This window comes from Paramormyrops kingsleyae, chromosome 1 (genome assembly GCF_048594095.1).
Source record: "Paramormyrops kingsleyae isolate MSU_618 chromosome 1, PKINGS_0.4, whole genome shotgun sequence".
NCBI classification, from domain to species: Eukaryota; Metazoa; Chordata; class Actinopteri; order Osteoglossiformes; family Mormyridae; genus Paramormyrops; species Paramormyrops kingsleyae.
In genome coordinates this window covers 70,509,458-70,533,134 of record NC_132797.1, presented here as the reverse complement: position 1 = coordinate 70,533,134, position 23,677 = coordinate 70,509,458, and the positions used below count along the sequence as shown (strand labels likewise).

Genomic DNA, 23,677 nt, shown 5'->3' with positions numbered 1-23,677 from the left:
TGTGGTTACAATGAGTTTGGAACCTGTACTTGATAAGTGGTGTGTGGAAAATGGATGGATATACCCAGTGGATTGTCATGCCAATAAATTAAACATGCATCATGTTTTGTGTAATTTGGCATGGGGGCAGTTTACTGATCATTCCAAGTTCATGCCTACTACACTTATGTATATTTTTACTGCATGTGTGTGCACATTTCATTATACATATACTGTTCCTCACATCTGCATTAGGAAAATGCATATGTACTTTGTTAGTTAAAAATGCTATGCAAATCATGGTTACCGTGCACTTTATACCATCACACTTCATTAACGTCGCGCTGTGGCTTTGAAAATGTACGCTGAGTGGAACTTGTCCCCATTATAGCTGGTGGTGCGTGAAAAGATTATTTAGACTCATTGCATGTGAGTAATACCCCTGTGTTATTGGTGATCACTTCTGAAGCCATTGGACTGGTGTCAAAGCAGAGCTGTGGGCTTCATCTTTCATATAAATGTATTTGTGCCATTATGCGTATTATTCCATCTGGATTAGTCAGTTCGCTTAGCGATACGGCAGAACCTGGATCATGCCTCTCTGGGCTTTTATTGGGAGTCAGCAGAGCTGCTAGAAGCCTGTATCACAGCAGACTAAGAAACCTATCAGATGCAGTCTGTGCTCCGAAGGTTTAGTGTTACTTAACATGACCAACGAGCATAAGTTTTAAATGTGGCATGGACAGGTTAGAGTCTCTAATGGACTCTGGGACATAACGGTCACATTCATGGAATTATGGTTTTGAATGGTGACATTTTTATGCACACTGGAAATTTATTTTTTGCTTTGTATTGTAGGATTACCCAGTTTCACTTGGTGTCTGGTTTTTGTCATGCATCCTTAGGTAGTGCACATTAATAGTAGTAACATTCAGTAATGGGCTTCCATTACTGAATACTGGTGACGCCGGGAAAGTTGCAGCCGCAAAGGTCCTCTGAATAAATTTGTTCCCTGATTAGATGCTGACATCCCTGTCCGACTTGCCCTGGTTCTTCTTTTGAGCAAGAGAAATGGGGCCTTGCCGCCTTGCAGGTCTAAATGTGATCCAAATTCCTGTAACTGCTACTGTGGCGGGAAGGCCAGTGCTGTTGGAGAAGCTGGATTGCTGTGTGCGATTGGACTGCAGGCCTGTGTGCGGACAGGCGCGCCGTGCGATTGGACTGCAGGCCTGTGTGCGGACAGGCGCGCCATGCGATTGGACTGCAGGCCTGTGTGCGGACAGGCGCGCCGTGCGATTGGACTGCAGGCCTGTGTGCGGACAGGCACGCCGTGCGATTGGACTGCAGGCCTGTGTGCGGACAGGCGCTCCGTGCGATTGGACTGCAGGCCTGTGGTTTCCCGTCCATCTCCCCGGCCTTGTGGGATGCGCTTCCCAGCAGCGGTGTGTGCGCGCATGCCTGCGTTTGTGTGTGCGGGGGCGGACTGCCCATCTCCTCCCTTTCGCTCCCGGCAGGGAAGCCCTGAAGCTCCGGGCCTCTTAGGTGCATTATGTAGCACGGCATCCAATAAGCCTCTGACTCCTCCCTCACTCATGTAGACTGCAGTGGCTTCCCCCTCCCCACATTGTGAAGAGACAGGCCTGTATTCCCACCCGCTGGGTTCAGAGCTATGTACTAGTCTATTCTGAGTAATATGTGTGTGTATGAATTGAGTGTCTATGTGTGTGTGTGTTTATGTATGTATTTACGTGTGTCTGTGTGTGTACTTAATATTTGCCAATAAACATCTTGTTTTAAGATTAAAAATAGTAAAATTGTAGTAGTCTGTACAGTATGAGCATATAGATTCTGCAACGGTGATTAAAATGTCTCACGTCAGTGAATTTTATCATAACTGTTTCTGATTTTCTTATTCATAAGGATATTGCAGTTACATTTATTACTGTGCTGCTTTGATAGCAGTTTTTGTACTGAGACCTGGCCCATCTCTCTCTCTCTCTCTCTCTCTCTCTCTCTTTTGTTTTATGCTCATTCTTTTGCGTCGTGTCATAAGCATTGATCTTTGTCGCCCTGCCGTCTCTCTCCCAGGCCGACGGCGCAGACGGGATCCTCCCCATCCCGGACGTTAAACTCCATGGCAACCCCTCGGCCTTTAACGTCTACTGCAGCGTGCGCCTCTGCGTGCTGGACTGGCAGCAGAGGGAGGCGTCTCTGGCCCTCGCCTCCCGCAGCTCCGTGCAGAGCGGCGACTCGGACAGCGAGGAAGAGGAGGAGTGCCGCGAGCCGGTGATCAAGCTGCCCAAGGTCAGCGGCGGTGTCCCAGAGGGGGTCGCGAGGCCTGCCGGGCCTGGGGGAATCGATGGGTCCATCTCCTCATGTTTCTCACGCAGGCCTTCCCTGAGTGTCCGGTCACTGAGGAAGGCCTCTTTCTTTAACTGTTCACCAGCCTTCAACAGAATCATTTATGCTGAATTTCAACTGCATGGTTTTACAGAAAATGCAAAATTAAAATATTTCACAGATACAGACTGTTTGACCCAGTAAATATTATAATTAATTCAGACAAAGGTTGACTGTGGAAAGAGTGGAAACTATACAGCATAAGGGTTTTTTTTGTGTTATACGCATGCATCAGTCTAGGCTCTAAGTATGCATTGGGTATACTGAACCAAGAAGATTGTTAGTATATATGGAATGAGTGAAAAGATTGGAACTGGCGTTTCTACACCTGGCCTGTATGGCAGATTTATCAGTTAAGCCCCCCGTAGCCTGTGCGGAAGCCCAGTGGTGTTGAACCCCCCCGCCCCCCCCTCTAGTGTTCAGAAGCAGGTCACGTCCCTTTTGCATGTGACTTGCTAGGGAGAGTGTGACACTGTGACTGTGTATGTACTTCGCTGTGCTGGCCTGTGGAACGAGTGCACACTCTCCATTGTTTGCTTCATTATGCTAATTAGACAGGAGGTGCCCCAGCGGGTGGCGTTGTGCTGTAGCCTCGCACCTCTAGGGTTCTGGGTTCCATTCCCGGACCAGCACCGCATGTGTGACTTTGCATGTTCTGCTCATGATTGCACTTCCCCCTCACAGTTTGAAGCCAGGTACTTTAGGTAAATTGTTCTCTATATTACTATAGTGTGTGTGTGTGTGTGTGTGTGTGTGTGTGGGGGGGGGGGGGTGTACGCAATCTCTGTGATCAATTTCTGCCCACAATCTCTATGATCAGTTTCTAGATCCTGCATATTTATGGAGACCGCCATAAAACTGAAAGGGCAATATGCACGGTTTCCTAAGATTTAGCAGGCAGCTATATCTGTAGTGGGGTACAAAATATGTGAAATATTGTTACACAATACAGAGGCAAAGTCACATGAAACTACTGTAACAACTTGAGATTAGGAAGCCTTTTTTTGGTGGGGACCCGCTATAAAAAGTGTCAGTCCCAGTCATTTAGTCTTTTTTTGGGCTAATTTTTGCATTGTTACTTGTATCACTAAAGCAGTGCTTAGATTCAGGGATATTTGATTGCCCTCCACAAATCAAAGTAGTAAATAACCATTGTGCTTCTATGTTCATGGAAGGCCTGGATTTGGGGATTTCTCTATGTCACAATACTGTGATTACTGAGCCTCTCCTTTGAATGACATTGGTGTTAGCATGCACCTTTCGGACTGTCATAGTAATTAAATCTGCAACAAAGTGGCCGTACCAAGTCCCTGCCAAAGCATCAAAGCTGGAATGCCGCTAATACTGACCAGTGTTGCAATCTGCAGTGAAGCATTATGGGAACATGGAGGAAGCATTGAATTGTGTTTCACTTATATATGTAGTTGTAGATATGTAAACCTTTAGCAGAGGTGGAGATTTCAGGCCCAGAGAGTACAAATCCAGACCAAGATTTTGTTTCAACCAACCAATTGAGTATAAAGAGTCACAGTCACAGAGTGCTCAACTGGTTGGTTGAAACAAAATCTTGGTCTGGATTTGTACTCTCTGGACCTGAAATCTCCACCTCTGACCTTTAGGCAGAGATGATTTTATTTCTGTTTTCTATCTATCTAAATATTGTTTTATCAGCATAGAGATGGAGAGGTTTCAAATTTAGTTTAATTGATTTTTTTATTGACAGGTGGAAAAAATAACCTTTTTCTGTTTTTGTGTCTAAGATACAGCCGGACGAGACTTGCCAGCTAACTATTTTTTTTTTCTCCATTAGACATTAATGCGGTGGTTTGAAACTAGGGAAAAAAAGCCCTAGTTCCAGTAAAGCTAGACAGTGGGCAGTTGTGACATCCTGGTGGACTTCCTTCTTAAATCAGGCCCTGTTCACTTAAATCACTTTCAGAAAGTGTAGTTCGAGCCAGTTAAATCAGTGCAATAATCACCATACCTGTGTTACTTCGGCTGGTTCATAATAGATGTTTCAGTGAGTTGTTGAATCCCAGGATTCACCGGGCTTTTAGAAAGGCACTTCTCAGTGTTGCACATCCCGCAAACATCTAACCAAGTCATGTTCAGAGTTGGATTTGCTTTCCATCTACTTGGTTCTTTCATTCCTTCCCTTCAAGGTGAAGAGTGTGTGTACTAAGCCTTGAGTAGATTCTAGCCGCCGATCATTGTTCTCCTCACTTGTCCTTTTTAAATGTGTTTCCAGTGTAAAAGGCAAGCTCTGCACATATTGTTATACAAAGTTATATAAAGACAAAAATGTTTGTATTGCTGATGGCTTGTAGTGATTCAAAGCAGACCATTGATTGATTTTCTGTGAATTTGCAAATGGATTATCGTTTGATACACACCTACACAGATGCCCAGGGACACTTGGTAGTGAACTGGGTTTATGTCAGTCTTAAGTGGCATTTTAATTTCGGGTAATACTGGATTTCCTATAAAGATGAAAACTCGGGTCTGGGAATCGAAACTGGTGATAGGATTTTGGATGTTTGCTCCAAAATGAACGGATCTGCTTTTTCTGATTATTGCTGACCAATGATATCGGTAGTGTAGCTTCCGTAAGCGCCGCTGGGCTCCGCCATAAATGGCAGGTCGGGCCGGCCTTCTCCTGCTTTTGGTGAACCCTGTTTGAAGTTCAGCTCAGAAAACCTCAGCTGGCTTCAAAGCAATGGGCCAGGCACGGTACTGAGGATTTTTTAAATTTTTTTTTGTCTCCTGTCAGATCATCGGCATCGGGCTGCGCGGCGTGTTCGAGCTCATCAAGGAAACGCGCTTCTCGCACCCATCGCTGTGCCTGCGCAGCCTGCAGGCCCTGCTGGACATGCTGCAGGGGCAGCAGCCTGAGGCCTTCCTCTCAGAGCCCCCCGATGTCCTGGGTAAGTACCGGCATTCTGCCAGAGTGCTGGTCCAGAAAGTACAAATCCAGACCAAGGTTTTGTTTCAACCTACCAGTTGAGCATAAAGAGTCACAGTCGCAGAGTACTCAACTAGGTGGTTGGAAAAAAAATGTGGACTGGATTTGTGCTTTTTGGACGTAAACTTTCCACCTCTGCATTCTGCCTGCCTGCACGGACATGAACATTTAATTAAAAACTCCGCTAACATGCCTTATCATATTTAAAGAATAAACACAGGAGCAAACCTGCCCTCACTTACTGTCTTTGATTTTTTATTTTTTTTCCTGGATCGTCATAGTAACTTGCTGTCAGTATAACCCAGTGTATCCCTCCCTGGGAGGGTGCAAAAATGTGGACTGTCTGGTAGGGAGCTGGGAGGGAGCAAAAATGTGGACTGTATGGCAGGGAGTGTGGAGGGAGCAAAAATGTGGACTGTATGGCAGGGAGCTGGGAGGGAGCAAAAATGTGGACTGTATGGCAGGGAGTGTGGAGGGAGCAAAAATGTGGACTGACTGTAGGTCCATGTGGACCAGATTGGGGAACACTGATATAACCGATCGCACTCGGGTTCTACCGGCACTGAACCGTGGGTGGCGCTGTCCATTTCTCGACCCCAGAGTCTCTGTTCTACCTGCTGCTGGAGACAACGGTGCGCAGCACAGCCATGAGCGACAAAACGGGCCAGGCGCTGGCAGCGCTGTCCTGCACCTGCCTCTTCAGCCTGGTGGTGTGTTGGGGCGACACAGGGAGGATCCTGCAGGCCGTGTCGGCCATCCTCACCAACAACGGCAGCCACGCCTGCCAGACCATTCAGGTGAGTTACCCCCTTAAAGGGCCCCATGTAGATACACCAGTATGTGGGTTTGAATGGAAAATGAGTCTGAAGTCTGAGACCACTGATGACTGAGAGAAGAATGTGGAGCACAGGAATGAGGAATGGTTTCCTTTTAAATGCTGTTCGCTTCGTACTGTGTGAGCTATTTTTGCAGTACGTTTTGAAATTTCTGGTTATGTGTGTTTCTGTGGGTTTAAAGCCTCCGGGTTACAAGGCAGCAGGGGCTTGGAGGTTCTCTCTCCTTAGTGCAGGAAGTCACATCCGGCTATATTTGGATATAAATGTCACAATGGGTCTAATGTTATAAGAAGTGCTTTTGACATCTATGTTTATTAAAGTGAAGTTTATGTGAGCATGTTTGGCGATCTCTGCGGTCTGTGAGTGGTGCAGCGGCGAGAGCTGACTTCTCGTTGGGGTTTGCAGTCTTCATTTTGGAGCTGTAAAGCTGCCCTACATCCTATCATTGTATTTTGCCAGTCAGGTTTGAAGAAGGCAAAGAAAGGGCAGAAACTCACCGTGCTGTCACTAAGCAGCCAGGGCGGGGGTGGGGTGGGTATAGGGTGAGTCACCAGTGTCCGTGGAGGTGGGGGTACGATGAGAGGAGGGAGGGAGGAGCAGCAGAAGCATCGTCGGCGCTGAGCCAAGCTAATCGGGCAGCGGCGTGTCTCCGGCTCCGGCTCTTGGCGGCTTGGACCCGCTCCAGGAGCTCGCGGATTTATTGAACTTCCGTTTTGTTCGAGAGCTGATGAGTCAACACAAAAGCAAGACTTCGCCCTTCGTCTTAACATCAGTCGCTCAAGACGTCGGTCCATATTACATTGAAGCATGATTGTTTCCATGAAAGGAGCAGGAAATAAAATTAGGGTGTATCTCACTACCAACGGCTAGAGCGGCCTTCCTAACTTGCCTCCCAAGAATGAACCTGTACCTTTGATATTTGGGGCAGGGCAAGAACAACATCCAGGGATTTTTACTGTCCTCTGTACTTCTGTTCTTAGTATTGGATCTGACCTTCGGCAATGATGGTGTAAAACGGGTACACGAGAACACGAGTATGGTCAACTATGCATATTGAGAAACACCCTTAGTTTCCTCGTTGTCTGTCATCTGCTGATCAGGATGTTATTGATCACCGCGCTGTGGAACCTTCAGGCGTAGAAATAGTCCGGGTGACTTATGAGTGTGAATTGTGAACGTACATAAATGTTTGTGGTGGTTTATGAAAGAACATATCTAGGCGGCATGCAGGCAGTCATGCTATGTCCTGCCCCGCGCCCATCCAGGTACCCACCATCCTGGGAGCGCTGCAGCGCAGTGTTCAGGCCGTCCTGGTGGGCAAGGTGCAGATCCAGGACTGGTTCGGCAGCGGCATCAAGAGAGCAGCGCTGATGAACAAGTGGATGTTGAGGGACGTGACGGTGGACGAGGACGAGCACTGCCTGCTCCAGACTGATGGCTCCTTCCTCTATCTGCTGTGCAAGGATGGGCTCTACAAAGTGGGCTCCGGTTACAGTGGCACTGTGAGGGTATGTCTGCGTGTTACCATTCACGTTGGCCTCCATAAGAACTATAAGTACCTTATGTAGTTGCTCAGCACACAGTTAGGTGCCTGATACAGTCTTTGACCAGCTTGTGTCAGTCATTTATGTGCTATCCCCTGGGTTTCAACTAAGCTCTCCTTTATCCGGTAATCCCACACCCACATCACATCACATGGTTTCATGGGCATGTGTTAATCGCTGTGCTCAGTTACCGAAAGTCGTGTTCACTTCTGCTAGTCACGGAGGTTTTAGGTCAGTAGTCTATTCATTTTGTTACGGTCAGTGTGTATGAACATTTGTCTGCTGTATGGGGGATTTTGAGTGTGTTGCGTAGATTTTGGGGAATGTTTGCAGGGAGTAATTGTGTTTTTCTGAAATGCCACAGGGTCACGTGTATAACTCGACGTCACGCATCAGGAACCGGGAGGGGAAGAGGTCCTGGCTTGGGTTCGCTCAGGTATATTTGTGGATTTCAGGAGTCTGTGTGATGTCACGCATATGTCATATATACTCATTTCTGTGGGGTGAAATGAACTAAGGCTACATCTCCATGTCTTCCTGTAAATACACTTCACGCCCAAAAGCATGTGGGCACCTTATTGATTAGCCACACCCCTTTTCTGTCAGAAAGCACAGAGTCACACAATCTCCCGCAACAAACATTAGCAGCAAAATGAGTCACTGTACAGAAGAGGTTAATGACTTCCGATTTGGCACCATCAGAGGACATCATCAATGTTCCCACATCTAATGGAAAGCTTTTCCAGATGGGCAGAGGCTATTATGGCAACAAAGGGTGGACCAACTTCATATTAATATTCTTGGTTTTAGAATGAGACTTCGGTTAAGCTTTGATAATTTTCTTAAATTGTTATTTACTGAATGTATGCTTGAATCTATTTGCACGGTTCTTACGGTAATTATGCTCCTGTTTTAATTGTGTTAATTACCACTGTATATGCATTAGAAATAGCGACTCTGGCACCATTGTGAGTGTAATAATCATTTTTTTTGGGATGTGCGTAGGGCTGTCTGCTGTACAGAGATATGAATAGCCAAACCATGACAGCTGTAAGGATCAACCCAGAGACGCTGGAGCAGGAGGGCACGATCACCCTGGCTGGTAGGATTCACCTTTTCTGCAGACGGCCGCCACAGCCGAGGAATGATGCCCCATTTTGTTGAATTTGACTAGTGTGCGGTGCAGCTAAATCTATTGATTGATAAAACCACTATTGGACATTTACTCAGCTGTTGCCGTCGTACTGAGAGAATGCAGCTGCAGCCCTAACAGCCTTATTTTTGTCTTTCTTTGTCAAGGTCTGCAAGGGGATGGACAAAACATTTTATTTACTGATGGGGAATACATCAATCAGATTGCAGCCTGCAAAGATGTGAGTAAAACTGTAAATATTATTTTTAGTTCTCAGCTGACAGATTGTATTGTTGATCCTAAAGATAGATAGATCCTCTATTTTCTGTTACCACTGCCCTCTTAGGTTTCTAGTAGTTTTAGTTTATTGGTGTGAATGTAAAGTGGTATGTGAAGTCCTATATTAGTTGGGTTCTAGTTTATTGATTCAGTCATTCGCTGGTGTTCGGGAAGATTTAGTAGATGATTAAGGACCTATTGTACAGTTGTGTTCAAAATAATAGCAGTCCAACATCACTAACCTGATCAATCACTGTTTTTGGTAAAAATGATATTTCTACATGGCAAATAATTTACTAGTAGGTGTAGTAGAGTAATGGAAAACCAACAGACTCAATAGTCATGACATGCATGCTGCTGATTTTGTGTAACAGAATCATTACTTAAAAGGTAATCAAAATAATAGCAGTGTGAAGTTCAATTAGTGAGGTCATTCATTCTGTGAAAAACCAGGTGCCAATTATGGGCCTTATTCAAGTAAGGAAGGCAGCAAATGTTGTACATGCTGGTTGTAGTGCATTTCTCTCTGAAATTCTGAGTAAAATGGGTTGTTCCAGACATTGTTCAGAAGAACAGCGTACCTTGATTAAAAAGTTGATTGTAGAGGGGAAAACATATAAAGAAGTGCAGAAAATGATAAGCCTCTCAGCTAAAATGATCGCAAATGCTTTAAAATGGCGACCAAAACCTAAAAGACGTGGAAGAAAACCAAAAACTGCCATTTGAATGGATCGAAGAATAGCCACAATGGTAAAGCCAATGATGAGCTCTAGGAAGATCAAAGAAGGACTAAAGTTACCTGTGAGTTCTGTTACAATCAGATGAGGCCTATGTGAAGCCAAGCTATCAGCAAGAAGCCCCCACAAAATCCCATTGCTGAAGAGGTTACAGTTTGCCAAAGAGTATATTGACTGGCCTAAAGAGAAATTGCCACATTTTGTGGACTGATGAAAGCAAGATTGTTCTTTTTGGGTCTCGTGGCCGCAGGCAGTCTGTCAGATGACCCCCAAACACTGAATTCAAGCCACAGTACACTGTGAAGACAGTGAAGCATGGTGGTGCAAGCATCATGTTATGGGGATGTTTGTCATACTATGGTGGCGGGCCTATTTATCACATATCAGGGATCATGGATCAGTTTGAATACCTCAAAATACTTGAAGAGGTCATGTCGCCTTATGCTGAGGAGGAAATGCCCTTGAAATGGGTGTGTGAACAAGGCAACAACCCCAAACATACCAGTAAACCAGCAACATCTTGGTTCCAGACCAACAAGATTGACGTTATGGAGTGGTCAGCCCAATCCACGGACCTTAATCCAATAGAAAACTTGTGGGGTGACATCAAAAATGCTGTTTCTGAGGCAAAACCAAGAAATGCCGAAGAACTGTAGAATGTAGTCCAATCATCCTGGGCTGGAATACCTGTTCACAGGTGCCAGAAGTTGGTCGACTCCCTACAACACAGATGTGCAGCAGTTCTGAGAAGCAGTGGTTATACAACTAAATATTAGTTCAGCGATTCAACAGAAGGCAAAATCTTAAAACATTTTTCAGTTCATACGGTGAATCTTTGAGTTTGTAAAGAAGATTGTGGACACTGCTATTTTTTTGAACAGCCTAATATTCCCACAAATGTGATGAATTTCTCTTCTTGTTTTGATTTGGAGTAGAGTTTATAGTGTTCCCAATGCATTTGCGTGTATGGAAATAAAAACTACTATTATAAGGATTTTCAGCTTTATTCACTTTTAGACACACTGCTATTATACTGAACACAACTGTATATAAAGTCGTGATAATCCATCCTGTACAATAAGGTGCGGACAGAATAATAGAGTCCTGTTGTGGTGAGGTTTAGATGAGTTACAGAGTAGGATCTGGCTTTAAAATGGATGTAAGTGCTGTTAGTCCTTCATATTACCATATGCGCTTGTCCCTTTAAAAATTGTGCCGCTGGACCAAAGCATAGAGAGACTGGGAATGACATCAACAGTCTGGGATAATTCTCCATGGACCAGTGTCTGTGGCAGTTAATATGCAAGCAGGAGGAGAGATGTGAAATTCATGCATCTGCAGAGGAGTTCAATTTGCATAATCATCCCCGTGTAAACGGGAGGAGGGGTGGATTGGGAAGAAGTCGGCGTGCGACTTCATCCGTCCTTACCGTGGGATGCAGGGAGTCAGCCGTGAACCAGAACCACCCATAGGGGGCGCTGATCAAAAAGGATGCCGAACGCTGCTCATTCGAGAGCACCTCAGAAGGGCGTCAGCAGCGCTGAATGAATACAGACATCTCATGTTGGCACAGCAGCAATCGAAGCATCACATTGTGTAAAACGGCAACTCCTTTCTCTGCTCCAGCCCACCATTAACACAGAGATCACAGGCTCACCCTTTATCGTCTAATGTCCCCGGTGTCCTTTTATGTCCATAAAGACACAAGACATCTTCCAAGGCTTTTACCCATTGTTTGGTGAAACACCTCCAGTGTTGCCGGGGGACATGCTGCTCGACGGCGTGTGTCGCTGAGTCGATGTCGGGGTGTAGGGGGATGAGTGAGATGGTTTGGCTTGGTGCTGCAGGATGGCTTCGTGGTGCGGATCTACGCCACCAGTGCGGAACCGGCCCTGCAGCAGGAGCTCCAGCTGAAGCTGGCCCGCAAGTGCCTGCACGCCTGTGGCATTTCTCTGTTCGACCTGGAGAAGGACCTCCACATCATCAGTAAGTCTGCTGCTCCACATTGCAGTGCATGGGATCAGTAGCATTGAAACAGGCTTTGACATTCGGCTTCACGTTTCAGTCTTGTGCAGCCGATTTTCGGCCAGTTAATCACAGATTTAAAGCTTAATGTGTGAATTGCTTAAGGATTGGAGTAATTAATAATGGGAGAAATTAATAATGTAATTACATTTCCTTATTACTCAATTGTAAAAATGAATTAATGACTTTCATATTTTATGTTTTAATAAAATGTGTTAATAGTACAGGTGGGTTAAAAAATCCCTTTATGGCTCAGAACTGATTTTACGCTAATTGATTTAATAAAATTAAATCTGTGTTGGTCGCTTTTGCATCTTTGAGATAAACATAGACAGTGGTCACTATTGAATTGAAGTAGCAGTTCAATTTTGACGTCTGTTAGTAAAATATTTGTGGGTTAGTGAGTCTCAGTGCCTGAGATAATGTCTGTATCACTGAGACCCCGCAGAGGTGTCACCTCTCAAATTTGGTGAGTAATTGGGTTTTGCTGTAGGGCTATATATAGATTTGGTAGCTGTGTTTCCCCTGCTATTGTAAAATGTGGGGTGACCTGTCTGGCCGTCTGTCTGTCTCTGTGTCCGGTCGACCCCCCGTTTCCCAAGGCACCGGGTTTGATGAAGAAGCTGCCCTGCTTGGAGCTGGCAGGGAGTTTGCACTGATGAAGACAGCATCAGGGAAGGTAGGTCTCGCTCGTCCTCCATCTTGCTGCAGTACGGACGGGCCCACGTGGTACGTGGATGACGGTGCTGCTATATGACCAAGTCTGTGCCAGAAAATGGCCGTATGGATTCGGTTGCGTGCCTGGCACTGATTGCCAATAAGAGTTTCTGGAGTGAATCCAGAGCACAGGCTTTTAAAATACATTCCACTTCTCACACTGAGGCTATTAGGGCTCCATTAAAATATTGCGCTGCATTTTGTGAGCGGCAAGATTTAAAAATAGCCTACGTTAATTTAACCTCCGTATTTTGAAAACGGACCCGAAGTAGAATCTCGCCTTCGTGATTGTCATCGGTAACTATGGCCCACGTTTCCATTTTGCCAACGCATTTTCCTATGAAATGCGATACCTCTTCAATTCAGACCGTAAAGAGGGAGATGACTAGGAGGCGTGATGGAATGCCCCTTCTCTGCGGGTCGCCCGTTTGCAGTAATTCTGGGTGTCGCCCCCCCCCCCCAGTCGTCACTGCATGCGGGGAATTGTAGACAGACAGCCATGAAGCCATCGCCAGTCTTGAGCTGGCTGTGGTCTGCATCACTGGCTGCTGTAGCTAATTACCCGCTTAAATGGTAATTCAGTTATATCCCCAGTGCGCGCTGTGTATCATGCCTCCACCGCACTCGTAATGGAAACGCAAAGCCAATCACAGGTGCCGCATCCCGCACCCCCTCCCCTCCCCCATTTTATTTGTAGCGACTTTGCTGAGTTATTATAAAGCTGCTTGGGAGATGCCCGTCAGAGACGGGTTTATATGATCAGGTGCGTTTACTGAGCATAGTGTGGCTGACAGACGGCACTTGGGCTGCTGTAAAAAAAAGAAAAAAACCAGTTAAATGGGTGCACTGGGACTTGGTGTTATTGACCAGGGATAATTATGCCACTTATCAAGGGATAATTTACTTGTCATTGCTGACCTGGTATAAATATTTATATATTCATATAATGTATTATAGGTGACCTGCAAGATACCTTACTTTGGATAAGTATGAATTAGAAAAAGACTGATAAAAATAGTTTACCAGGCTGTAGTAAATGCTGGTTTAAATTTTTTTTCATCCAGTACAGATGCTTCTCGCTTTACTATAGCTAGACTCACGACATTCTGACTTTGCAATGGTGCGGTAGGGATGCGCATACCATAGTAATCTTGAGTTTTGATGTGTTTCCGGGCACTATGCCATGCGATGGCACCGTCCACTCAGTCATGCTTCCAGTCTCTATAGTGATCGCAGGTGTAAACATTTCATACATGAACAGCATATCGTGGGCAGCATGGTGGCGCTGTGGTTAGTGCTGCTGCCTCTCGGTCCTGGGTTCGGTCCCTGGTCCTTTCTATGTGGGGTTCGCACTCCCTCCCCGTGTTCGCGTGGGTTTCCTCTGGGGGCTTCAGTTTCCTCCCACGGTCCAGAAGCATGCAGGGCAGGTTGACTGGCAAGTCTAAATTGGCCCTGTAATTGTGTGTGTAGCTGTGTGTGTGTGTAGTTGTGTGTGTGTGGGACCCTGCGGTGTGTTGGCACCTGCCCAGGGTTGGTTCCCGCCTGCGCCCCTTGTTCCCGGGATAGGCTCCGGTCCCCCCCCTGACCCCATTTGGGATTAAGTGGTTACCGTGATGGTTGGATGGATGAACAACATATCGTATATAGTTTGTCTTTTTCTTTTCTGTGTTCTGTGTATTCATTTATTTAGTTTTACATTTCTAATATTTAGTTAGATACTGTAATTGTTTATTGTTTACTGATTCAGTACTTATATATTTTATCATATTCATATTCGACTCAAGACATTTTCCATTTACGATGGGTTATTAGGAACATGACCCCATCGCGAGCTGAGGAGTATCTGTACTTCATGAACCTCCCTGGTCTGCAGTATTTTGTTTCAGATGAATGTTGCTCTGCGTCTCCATCACACTGCAGTAGCTGCAGGATGAGGAAGCGCTGCTTCTGCCGGCTCTGTCTACGTTACAGTGCCTCAGTGCGGTCTCTCCGGTCTCTCAATCCTCTGTCAGATCTACTACACTGGGAAGTATCAGAGCCTGGGCATCAAGCAGGGAGGCCCGTCGGCAGGCAAATGGGTAGAGCTGCCCATCACCAAGTCGCCCAAGATAGTGCAGTTCTCCGTGGGCCACGACGGGTCCCACGCCCTGCTGGTGGCCGAGGACGGCAGCGTCTTCTTCACCGGCTGCGCCAGCAAGGGTGAAGATGGGGAGTCAAGTATGGATGCTAATGCTACTATCTCAGTGCGCTTCTGTAGATTGGTCTCCTTAGTATTCTTTAGCGATATTGAAGATCATGTTTCAGGGTCAGAAAAGGAAGTAATCAGTTAAATGTATTTGATTAAAGGATAGGCTGTTTTGGAGGGGGGGGGGGGGCTTTAGTCCTCCTGTTTTTTATCTCAGCCCCCAGAAAAATAATTTTTCTAAATCCCATTTAGTGATTTGTCCCATATCTTCATATATATTTCGTAGTTAATCATAAGCTTAATTGTTGGGATCCCCCTCCTTTTAGCAAATTTAATCATTGGGGAGGGGGGTCCTGTATCTCTTCAGGGAGCTGAGCCCCCCTAAGGGTGAAATCCTAGAATAAGCCCTGGATTATAGCATTTAATGACTTTTTAAGTGAAAAATATTCTTAATATTAATAACACATGGTACACGTTATTGTTATTAATACGTAAACTTGCTCATATAATGAAATCATCATCTTAGAATTAGTGCTAAATGTTATGTAAGGCCAACCCCTCGATTTCGCTGCTCCGTTACCGACACACGTTTGCCGTTCCACGTGTTCGTCCCGCTTGTTTTGCAGCAAAAAGCCGGAGGCAGCCAAAGCCATACAAGCCCAAGAAGATGATCAAGCTGGAGTCCAAGGTGGCCGTGTGCACGGCCTGCAACAACGGCAGCAGCAGCATCACCACCAAAGACGGGGAGCTGTACATGTTCGGAAAGGACGCTGTGTACAGCGACAGCACCTGTGAGCCCCTCGCCGCTTCCCCCGCCTTGCGTTCATTCTGCAAGACTCTGCTGCCACCAGGACGTCCAAGTTTGCAACAGATTCTTTAGCACATTTAACAAGCAGGACAAAATGTTTCACCGCTGTACAGAAATGTTTTTTCATTTTATTCTTTTAGCACTTAAAAATTCACTTCTGTCAGTGTGCTCTAGCGTCCTTCCTTTGCTTAAGCGCTGCATAACCTAGCTGTATAAAGGCTTTGATAAATGGCGCTGTCTATATTTGAGTGCATGGATTTCATTTATTTATTTATTTCGGCTGAAACGGGTTTTAGCAGCTCTGTATTGAACTTCTCGTATCTGCTGTAATTCATTTACTCTGAAGAGACGCTCAGTGGTGAACATGCTGGGGATGCACTATATGTGTTGGGGGGAAAAGAACATCACATTAACTGTGGTTGCATCTCTAAAAATAGATGCTAGGGCTCGGAGAGAATAACTGTAACCTATTGCTTTCTGGATGTTCTGGGTATGGCGGATGGAACGCGTTTGCCACCCCAAATGATTGGGTGCCCCTGATAGCGTAGAAAGGACGTGTAACATGCCCTGCTAATACTTGATGGATACAGTTCTCTAAATCTGCTAAAAGTGCAGAATATGGGTATGAGGTTAAATTGTTTTAGCCTGCAGTTGCAGAATAGGACTGCAAAGTTTACATTGACTGTGTTCTGCCATAGAGTCTTCGTTGGCGATTCTCTTCGTTGTCAATGGGCGTGCTTCCAAATGCCTTGACGTGACATGTCTTCCCCCTTTCCATCTCCTTCAGGCCAAGTCACAGACCTGAAAGGGCACTTTGTAACTCAGGTAGCCATGGGAAAGGCCCATACCTGCGTGCTGACTAAGAACGGGGAGCTGTGGACCTTTGGGGTGAACAACAAGGGCCAGTGTGGTCGGGACACGGGGGCCATGAGTCAGGCTGGCAAAGGTAGGAGTTTGTTGTAGCATTAGCATTCTCAACACTGAAGCCAAAAGACCTGCTGGGATATGGGTCACCTGCATGGCTGCCCTGACTGTACTTCTGTATTATGCTTCATGATTAAACAATAGTTCATTCAAACCCAGTTATTATTTCTCTAAAAGGATGCATTGATATTCCCAGAAGATGTGGCGTTTACCTGAAATGCTATAGTGCAGGGTAAAGAAGAATCGGTACATGTGCACAAGTGTAATCGGGATTGGAAACAGTGGGGTATCAATTTAACCAATCAGAGGACTAATATCCCAAGCTTGGATGCCTCCCTTATATAAAAGGAACCTGTTCAGTTTCTTGGGACCCGTGCTGGATACTGTAATACACTGCCCAGTGACCTAATGACACATCAGGAAGCTGTATTTGCTCATTAGCCCGAGAGGGATGTTATAAAACCATGGCAAAGCATTTTATAATTCATCAGTTCATTGTACGACTAATGTATGTAAATGGAGAATATTTAAGAACATAGTGGCTGTACCTTGATGTGGACATCCTTCAGAGTGATACCACAGAACGTGAAAATGCATCCTCCTGTTCTGCAGCTAGTGCCTGTGTTTCTAGCTCAGCTCAGTTCATGGGAAGTTAGCATTGGACCAAAGAGTGGATTAAGAGAAGTACGATTTGTATGTTCTAATGGCTGAATCAGATAACTCAACCCAGTGACAACAACTGGAATAACCTGAAATTGCTTATTCAAGACAGTCTGTAGATCTGTAGTACTTAAAGTTTTGATTGGTATCTATAAAAAAAAATATTTGATGCAGTCATGGGGCAGTATCATGTGCCACATCTTGTTGAATTAAGGTTCACTTCCACATTCAGTTGTCAGATAAATGTTTTAATTCAGTATGCACTTTTTTGCATGCCTGGTATTTAGGTTATTCCCATGAAATACAGAAATATAATGATTTTTTATGGTGTCCTGTCAGGCATGAAGGATAGAGGGTTCACATACTTTCAAGCAACACTACAATGTCAGCTGTTTCTTATTGGCTAAGTTGTGGCTGTTGTGGACTAGCTTACCATAAGTGCTGTAATAATCATCTCTAAAAATAGATGGTGGTATTGTCTCTGTCTGCATCTCTGCGTCGGCCCAAACACCTCTACAGGCATGTCTCTGTATTGCCTTTGCGGCGTGCCCCTTATCTCCACGCCGTCACTGTCCTGCAGCGGCTTTCGGCGTGGAGAACATGGCCACCGCTATGGACGAGGACCTGGAGGAGGAGCTGGACGAGCGAGAGGGGAAATCGCTCATGTGTCAGCCGGGCGCTCACCGGTGGAAGCTGGACCAGTGCATGGTGTGCACGGTGTGCGGGGAGTGCACAGGCTACGGGGCCGGCTGCGTGAGCAGTGGGCGGCCCGACCGCGTACCCGGGGGGTGAGTCAACGGGGTGATCAGTTACTCACACACACACAGTGCTGTGTTAAGGCTCTTTGTACACTTACCACCAGGATAGAGGTGGATTATTCAGGTGCAGGAAGTAAAAATCTGGTCCAAGATTTTGTTTCAACCATCTGGTTGAGTATTCGGTGACTGTGACTCTTTATACTTAACTGGTTGGTTGAAATAAAATCTTGGTTTGGAGTTTTACTTTCTGGACCTGATCTATCCACCTCTTAGTGTATTTGCTCAGAAAAAAAGAAAACACTTTAATATTGGAATGGATGCAGATCAACAGCAACACAATAAAAACTAAAAAGCATTTCTTCTGTATCCCAAAAAATTACTGATGTTTTGTTTGATGGCTAGAAGAACACAGCTTTGGTTGCCAAACCTCTCCTCAGGGGCACCTCTGCCATTCCATATATTTATTAAACTTCACCACTAACGTCACTCAATTAATTAATTACCTTAATTAGTTAAATAACTCAATGAGGTATCGATTAGCCAAACATGGTATGCTAGTTTGGTGTATTGGACAGTTGCTGCAAATGCTAGAGATTGGAGCCCAGTATTGCATACATGCTTCAGTGTGCCACAGTCAGCTGCACACTGGACAGGTTTCCTGCTCTGTAAATAATCTTTATACACCCGACCGTGTCTCCCATACATCATCAGACAGCTCTCTGTTACTCAGCTCAGCGCAGTCCTGCTACAGCAGAATCGCAGTTACATGATTTGCATTTTAGCAGTGTAGAGAATATCGCAATGTCATCATTGGTGTTTTCCATCTGAGGTTGAATGAGCAGACGCACTTATTTAAAAGGCACTTCTAGTCTTTGTTTCCTACAGCAGTGATTTCTCAACCCGGTTCTCTGGGGCCCACAGACGGTTCACACTTTTGCTCCCTCCTAGCTCCTTGCCAGTCCATATTTTTGCTCCCTCCCAGTTCCTGGGAGCAAAAACGTGGGTTGTCTGGGGCCCCCCAAAGACCGGATTGAGAAACACTGTCCTAAAGCATGTAGTAAAGATGGGGGTGTACTTTACAGGTATATCTTTGGTATATAATTGGAATTTGTTACAAAACAAACAATATTCTGTAGACATGTGATCAAGAGTATACATTTAAAGTGTTGCAGTTGCTACCCCATGCAGAGAATGATGGATGCCAATTCTGCGTGTTTCCCAGTGATGAACATTTCGTTATGGGGTGGAGCCTGTGTCACATGTGCGCCCCCCTTAACACATGCACCTTCTTGCCCTTCTGCAGAATCTGTGGCTGCGGCTCGGGGGAGTCCGGCTGCGCCGCCTGCGGCTGCTGCAAGGCCTGCGCTCGCGAGCTGGACGGCCAGGAGGCCAGACAGCGCGGCATCTTCGACGCGGTGAAGGAAATGATCCCCCTGGACCTGCTGCTGGGTACGGAGTCAGCCCGGTCCGGCTCGGCCCGGCCGGCGATGAATCTTAATGCTGGCCGCCAGCCAATCATCCTAAATGACAGATTGCATGGTTACGCAATTTATTACGCCGTAATACATTTTTCAGATTAAGTACGTCAGGTAGACCAGATGTATCCGATACTACATCCTGGTACTTCCGAGTTCTGAATCGTAGTGTTTTGAGGCTGCGGTTTCATGTTACATGCTTTGTGCCAGAAATAATGTACATGAGTTAGTTGTGCATTATTAATCACTGATAATAATGTACACGTTAGCGGTGATGCTGCAGCTCTTTGCAGCGCGAGATCTTCCGGATCCTTGCGCAGCTCTCCCACAATTCCCTGTCACGTTTGTCTTTAAGCCAAACCATCATTCATCTCACTCACCTTCTGTTTGTTTGCTTCTCCCCTTTTGCCCCCCCCTTGTCCTCCTCCCCCCACCCCATTTATTCACCATTTAAAAAAAAAAAAAATCCTTCTGGGCCTTTTTGTTTTAGCTGTTCCTGTCCCTCCTCCCCCTGCAGGCGTGAACATCGAGGAGCACATCCAGGTCCGACAGGAGGAGAAGCGACAGAGGGTGAACCGCAGGCAGCGGTTGGAGGAAGGCCGAGGTAAAGCTGCCGTCACGGAGCTACGGGGGGGGAGGCAGAGTGCCAAGCCCGCGTGGGCAACACGGAACTGTATGGAGACTGCAGACACTCGCCGTGCCCCATCGCGGGACGTCAGTCTGTCAGGTCACATGATTTAAGATCAAATCAAACGATTAGTTGCCAGTAAAATAAATACTGCCAAAGGTTTTGCACTTTTTACTTATGCTATTAGACATAATACATTCTAAATAATTTACGACCTTTACCGCCTTCCTTCCGTTAAATTGGAAGTTTTTGTTTAGACACTGATGAGAATTATTTATGCTTTTATATAGACAGCCGATATAAATCTAACTACAACCGAAGTCCTGTCTCCAGCTTCCCTCCATAAAGCTGAGAAAGTCTTAATATTATAAACTGCTGCGTCTGCTCTTAAAGAGGCGAGCAATGGGGCTCGTTAATTTTATGTCTTCCTGTTTTATCCGCATGCTGAAAAGGTGTCTTTCCCTTTGTGACCAGTAGGCCGTCTCTAGCTTATTTTCAGTATTTATCATTTGTTTCCTGTGTTTCTGCCATCTATGATTTGACTTTTCTTGATTTGATGATGTTGTTGTCTCCTTGATCATTTACCCCCACCCCCGTCAGTGAGCTTTCCCCATTGCATGTGAAGGTCTCTCTCTCCCCCCCCCAGGCCCCCTTGTATTCCCTGGCCCCATGTTTTTGCACCAGCGAGAGCAGGCGCTAGCCAGGCTAAGACCCCTTCAGGCCCACCTAAAGCATAAGAGGGACAAACACACAGGTACTGCGGCCTTCACTAGGGGGCGCTGTGGCCCGCTCGGCACCCGCCTGTCCCAGCATCTCAGACGTTAAATAAAACAGACCCCCTCTCCCCCGCTGTTAAAGGGATGGCACTTAAAGAGTGTTGTCCCTTTGCAGAAAGAAGGTAATGCCCAAAGTGTTGTCTTTGTTGTGGTCTTTTCATGTTTTTAACAAGCTTATAGTATATTAGCGAATGTCCGTGTGGAAGGAGCTGCACGTTACCGACGAGTAACTTCACTTTGGCATTTGTCTGGTTCATCCTTGTACACACTGCCTCACATTCACATTGCATGGCATAACATGTCAAGTAGAGTATTCCTGGCCTATTTTATTAGCCCATTTTGAAGAATTTATCCACTCTATAAATTGAATTTGATATATGGATGGTTCTATTAGGGGAGTAAAATTGTATTTTTTTTTTATGTTTTATTTTCAGAATGTCTCCATGTGGAATTAGACACTTGACTATCCTTTAATCTAATGTGCGCCAACCCCCCCACCCCCCGTAATGTTCGTCATTAGAATCGTGTCTTGATCGTCTGCTCAGAAACGGTCTACGTCGGCTTTGTGCATAGAATGGATTGTGGAGGCCGTCTTTACAGCAGTAGCAATGCGCTTTACCTGTTAATTGTTCGCAGAGAGAATTTGCCCATAAACATTTTTGTAGCTCTAGGAAGAGGAATGCCACCTGTTCATTTTTCATGGGGGCTAATGATTTTTTTCCCCTCTACTTGGTCTGTTATTGCCTTCATTTTTTAGGGTGGAGTTCCTGCTTTTTCTCCCCCCCCCAGATGGCAGGCCTGCCTTTTGCTAGACCACAGTTCCCTTCCAGGGATCCGAAAAGCTCCCTTCACTGCTACTGAATTCTCTGTCTTTGTGTTGGCTTCTGGCCAGCACCGTTTGCACCTCAAACCGACCCCTGTGGGTCCTTTTTTAATAGATGGCAGCGGTGACCGTGTGGACAAAGATGCGAGCAAGATCACCACCTACCCCCCTGGCGTGGTGCGCTTCGACTGCGAGCTGCGGGCGGTGCAGGTCAGCTGCGGCTTCCACCACTCGGGTGAGTCTCCCTCTCTCTCTCTCTCTCTCTCTCTCTCTCTCTGCCTCCACTCGGCCGCTTCACCTCTCCCACCCGGCGCCCTCACATCTGCCTTTCCAGTTAGATTCTCTACACGCTGATTACTTAGATGGTTTTTTTTTTTAATGAGCAGTAGAGTGGAAAATAAACAGAGCACATGCAGTGTCACTTCCTGTGTGCTTTATCTGGATGTGGCCTGCCCTTGTGTTGCAGTGGTGTTAATGGAGAACGGGGACGTCTACACCTTTGGCTACGGACAGCACGGCCAGCTTGGTCATGGAGATGTCAACTCCAGGTGAAGTGCTGTTCCGAGGCCACGCCTGCAAAACCCATGTTGAGGGAGTGGTCTGGCTTGTGGCTAATAGATCTTCACGATGTTCCGTACAGGGGTACTCCTACACTGGTGCAGGGTCTACCTGGGCCTACCGTCCAGGTGACAGCAGGCAGCAACCACACTGCAGTCCTCCTCATGGACGGCCAGGTCTACACCTTCGGGAGCTTTTCGGTATGGAATCCTTGCCAGGAATTTCTCTGTGTCCTCATTGATTTTCTTGGCCTGTTTTGTATTCCTTGGTCCTCAAACCTGTTCTTTTGTTGTTGTGTATTGTGTCAAAATGGTCGTCTTGTTTGGAAGATGGTCTTGAGTAGGAGCAGTGTTTCTCAATCCTCGAGGACTCCCAGACTTGCTCATTTTTGCTCCTGCTACATTAGAAGCTGGGAGGGACCCTCTCACTCTGGGGGCCCCCTGAGGATTGGGCTGAGAAACACTGATCTAGAGCAGTTTTCAGGGAATCAGAAGCTAATTTGTGAAACCATTTCCAGAAAGGGCAGCTGGGCCGGCCGATTCTGGACATGCCATACTGGAATGCCAAGCCCTCCCCAATGCCCAACATTGGAGCCAAATATGGGCGTAAGGCCACGTGGATTGGAGCTAGCGGGGACCAGACCTTCCTCAGGATCGACGAGGCTCTGATCAACTCCCACGTCCTGGCTACCTCGGAGATCTTCGCCAGTCGCCACATCATCGGTGAGGTCTCCCGCTGCCATCTGCACTCTGTCTTGGCGTTCATACCCATGCGGGATGCAGGAGGGGTTTGCGGGCCGGAGTGACGCTCGTGTGTCTGCTTACTTTCAGGCCTGGTGCCCACGTCTGTGTTTGAGCCCCCGCCCTTTAAATGCCTGCTCATCAATAAGACGGATGGCAGCTGTAGGACTTTCAGTGACTCTGAACAGGAAGACCTGCAGGGCTTTGGGCTCTGCCTCGACCCGGTCTATGATGTCATCTGGAGGTGAGTCTTTGTGCACTGGGACCTGGACTGTCAGCTCGGAAAGAGATGGATATGGTTGTACATAGCAACTCTAATTTGGTTCTGAGGCTCCGTTTGGTCCGAGTTCTGTCTCCATAATGTGGGCTTCCATCAAAGTCTTTCGGTTTCCTTTTGAAGTCCAGAGAGGCAGTTTTTAGATTAGTTTGCCATTTTTGCTAGACTCGTTAATCTTTGACAGTGTACTGGTATGAGCAGGTGCAGCATTTGTACTCCCATACGGCCTGCTGTTTTAAAGCATTAAACTTCAAACTATCTAGCCATAATCTGTTAATACACATTCTGACCCATACTGTATATATAAAATTTTAAACTGTATATTTGAATGTATTTTTCAGTCTTTGTCCATATATCGGTATGTCGTGTTTAAACTGTCAGATTGTCAGTGTGTAAAATATCATATTTTATCCCATTCGTCACTATGACCCATGAGTTGCACAGCTGAAGTTGA

General features: G+C 46.1%; 1 protein-coding gene across 12 annotated transcripts in view; it reads left to right on the top strand.

Annotated features, from left to right (window-relative positions):
* Positions 1 to 23,677, top strand: part of mycbp2 (MYC binding protein 2) — an 80,447-nt gene that overhangs the window by 13,027 nt on the left and 43,743 nt on the right. For 8 of the 12 annotated variants that reach the window (XM_023799075.2, XM_023799006.2, XM_023798538.2 and 5 more), the window contains exons 3-23: positions 2,068 to 2,283; positions 5,150 to 5,303; positions 5,942 to 6,138; positions 7,443 to 7,685; positions 8,086 to 8,157; positions 8,727 to 8,823; positions 9,021 to 9,094; positions 11,717 to 11,855; positions 12,497 to 12,573; positions 14,624 to 14,828; positions 15,423 to 15,587; positions 16,392 to 16,550; positions 17,769 to 17,976; positions 19,250 to 19,395; positions 19,912 to 20,025; positions 20,696 to 20,803; positions 21,764 to 21,883; positions 22,115 to 22,196; positions 22,289 to 22,406; positions 22,724 to 22,928; positions 23,037 to 23,190. In XM_023799075.2, the coding sequence (XP_023654843.2) occupies positions 2,068 to 2,283; positions 5,150 to 5,303; positions 5,942 to 6,138; positions 7,443 to 7,685; positions 8,086 to 8,157; positions 8,727 to 8,823; positions 9,021 to 9,094; positions 11,717 to 11,855; positions 12,497 to 12,573; positions 14,624 to 14,828; positions 15,423 to 15,587; positions 16,392 to 16,550; positions 17,769 to 17,976; positions 19,250 to 19,395; positions 19,912 to 20,025; positions 20,696 to 20,803; positions 21,764 to 21,883; positions 22,115 to 22,196; positions 22,289 to 22,406; positions 22,724 to 22,928; positions 23,037 to 23,190 (3,053 nt within the window). The remainder of the gene's footprint in view (positions 1 to 2,067; positions 2,284 to 5,149; positions 5,304 to 5,941; positions 6,139 to 7,442; positions 7,686 to 8,085; positions 8,158 to 8,726; positions 8,824 to 9,020; positions 9,095 to 11,716; positions 11,856 to 12,496; positions 12,574 to 14,623; positions 14,829 to 15,422; positions 15,588 to 16,391; positions 16,551 to 17,768; positions 17,977 to 19,249; positions 19,396 to 19,911; positions 20,026 to 20,695; positions 20,804 to 21,763; positions 21,884 to 22,114; positions 22,197 to 22,288; positions 22,407 to 22,723; positions 22,929 to 23,036; positions 23,191 to 23,677) is intronic. The other 4 variants (XM_023798839.2, XM_023798298.2, XM_023798616.2 and 1 more) reach the window with 3 other exon arrangements.